Below are 2,405 nucleotides of genomic sequence, written 5' to 3' on the forward strand. Positions count from 1 at the left end.
GGGCGCTTCTTCTCCTTCTCACTCGGCTCCCCGGCAGCGCCGGCCTGCGCGGCCTTGAGCGCCTGGCGCTCGGCCGCCAGCCGCGCCCGCTCCACGTCGAGCTCCAGCTCCATCTTGTACTCCCACTCCTCGAGCGCGTGCGGGGAGACGTAGTCGAGCACGTCCATGGCCGGCACGAGCAGCCGCGCGGCGGGCAGGTCCCACCACCCGACAATGTACTTCATGCGCTTGGGCAGCGGCCGGCCGTCGGCGGCCGCGAGCCCCGCGGGCGGCAGCAGGATGCGGTCGTCAATGTACGCCGTCGAGTCTGCGGGCGGCTGGAGAAAGGGCAGCCGCAGAAGCGGGCCCGAGTTGGGGACGTAGTCGGCCGGCCGCGAGGGCAGCTCGATGATGATTCGGCGCTTGGGCGGCCGCGGGCGAGGCGGACGCGAAGAAGCCATGGGTGGGTTGCTCGTGTTGGCGGCCTGGTAGCGGTGCGTACTCGACAAGACTTGGACATGTCGTGGTCAGCATGACCGGAAATGCTTGCTTCGGTTGAGAGTGATTTTTTTTTCCCGCGTTTTCCAGGTTGTCGGGTGCAAGGTCAAATTGGGCGGGGGGATGGCACGCGTGGAGCTGGAGCTGATAGGCGCAACCCGTCACCTTAAAAAAATCAAATTGGGCAGTAACTTGGTGGAGAGAGCTGGAGCTGGCACGAGTCCACCGCCTCTGGCTAGCTCCAATCGCTCCAATCTCCTCCAACCATCCATCACCAACTTCAACCATTTCGCCTTCCAGCGCCGCCCAATCCCGTTGCAACGTGTATCGCACTCCAATCGACCCGAAATTCCCTCAACTGCACAGCGCCCACGAAGCTGTGCCCGACCAAGATGGCTGCACCGATGAAGACGATGGTGCTCCGCGGCTGCGCCTCCTCCTCGTCCGTGGTGCGGTCGTGCTCCCGAGCGACCTTTTCAACGCTCCCCGCCCGTCCGATGCCTCTTTCTTCAATGCTCCCCCTCGCTGCCCGGGCCACCAGCATTGCCTCGACCGCCCGCTTCTTCTCTCGAACGCCCCTCCAGCACAACGCCGCCGCCGCCGCCGCCCCGTCCACCGCGGCACTTGACTGGAACTCGTTTTTCCAGCTGCGCGTCAAGCGCCGCCGCATCCAAATGGTCTTTTCGCTCGCATCAGGAGTGCTCGGTGGCGGCGCCGGTGCCGTGGCGCTGTCGAGCGGCGCTGCGGACAGCCTGATTGGCATGGTGCCGCTCGACCCCTTTGTCACGCTCGGCATCGCCACGCTGTGCGCTGGTGGTCTCGGCTGGCTTATTGGGCCCATCCTCGGCAGTCAGGTGTTTTACCTGCTGAACCGCCGGTACAAGACGCAGATGCTGCAAAAGGAGAGTGAATTCTTGACGCGTGTCAAGAAGCACCGCAGCGATCCGACGCAGTCGAGCACCAGCAACCCAGGTTTGTGCAGCTATCTTTGGAAGATAATTTTGTATTTATACTGACGGACTTTAGTTCCCGACTACTATGGCGAAAAGATTTCGAGCGTTGCTGGCTACCGTCGCTGGCTCAAGGACCAACGCGCCTTTAACCGCAAGAAGAATGCCAACTTTGTATAAATGGATATCGAGGAATATGGAAACTGTGAAAAGGAAATCAAAGACTCATCAACAGGAATGAGGCAAGGGCAATCTGGGAAGGCCTGTGTAACAAATTTGCGTGGAATCAACGTCTGCATATCCGTACAACTCCTCTTGTCTGAAGGACGATTTTTATTATATTAGCAATCTGCCATCTCTGCTTTTTTCTCCATCTGCACACTATACAAACGGCAACGTAGGGTCCACGTCCTTGCGCCAGGCGCGCAAGCCGCCGTCAATATCGCCCACGAACCGCTCCCCCTCGCGGTCCAGCCCCAGCTCCTTGAGCTTCTGTGCGGCCACCTGCGAGTCGTTACCCACACGACACACGACATAAATAGGCGCCGAGTGCGGCAAGTCCGCCGGCATCCAGTCGGGCGCGGCCTCTGGGGCGTCCGCCGGCGCGGGCCGCATAAACTGCCGAATAGGCACGTTGACGGACCCGGGGATGCTCGAGAGGTCAAAGTGCTCCTTGTCGCGAACGTCGATGAGCAGATGCGGGGACGCGGCGCGGTTGGCGGCGATGCGGGCGTACTCGGCGGCGGCGATGCGCTCGGCCGGGCCCAGCAGGCGGACCGGCTGGGCGACGCCGCAAAACTGGACGTAATCGAGCGACGACTGCATCTGGGCGAGGGTGAGGGCGCCCTCTGTGGCGGAGCAGGCGACGCAGTCATCGCGCCTGCCGCGAATGCGCACGGTGCGGAACATGGTGTCGGCCATGCTGCTGAAGAGGAGCATGGTGGCGGGGGGCGGCGGCGGGGGGGCGGCGGTCGGGGT

The 2,405-nt window shown here is 62.7% G+C and overlaps 3 protein-coding genes across 3 annotated transcripts in view; 1 reads left to right on the plus strand and 2 right to left on the minus strand.

Annotated features, from left to right (window-relative positions):
• Nucleotides 1-440, minus strand: part of CCM_03547 (Chromo domain) — a gene marked incomplete at both ends in the record, with an annotated part of 2,107 nt that extends 1,667 nt beyond the window's left edge. The window contains one exon of the mRNA XM_006668698.1: nt 96-440. Within this exon, the coding sequence (XP_006668761.1) occupies nt 96-440 (345 nt within the window). The remainder of the gene's footprint in view (nt 1-95) is intronic.
• A 429-nt stretch (nt 441-869) lies between these two features.
• Nucleotides 870-1,607, plus strand: CCM_03548 (presequence translocase-associated motor subunit Pam17, putative; the record flags this gene model as incomplete). The annotated part of the gene is made up of 2 exons (XM_006668699.1): nt 870-1,449; nt 1,504-1,607. 2 exons carry the CDS (start codon nt 870-872, stop codon nt 1,605-1,607), a joined length of 684 nt encoding a protein of 227 aa, XP_006668762.1.
• Nucleotides 1,608-1,808: 201 nt separating this feature from the next.
• The window catches only part of CCM_03549 (molybdenum cofactor biosynthetic protein (CnxF), putative), a gene marked incomplete at both ends in the record, with an annotated part of 1,596 nt that continues 999 nt past the window's right edge, over nt 1,809-2,405 (minus strand). Inside the window, one exon of the mRNA XM_006668700.1 lies at nt 1,809-2,352. Within this exon, the coding sequence (XP_006668763.1) occupies nt 1,809-2,352 (544 nt within the window). The remainder of the gene's footprint in view (nt 2,353-2,405) is intronic.

The sequence above is a fragment of the Cordyceps militaris genome, assembly GCF_000225605.1.
Source record: "Cordyceps militaris CM01 unplaced genomic scaffold CCM_S00002, whole genome shotgun sequence".
Classification (NCBI taxonomy): Eukaryota; Fungi; Ascomycota; class Sordariomycetes; order Hypocreales; family Cordycipitaceae; genus Cordyceps; species Cordyceps militaris.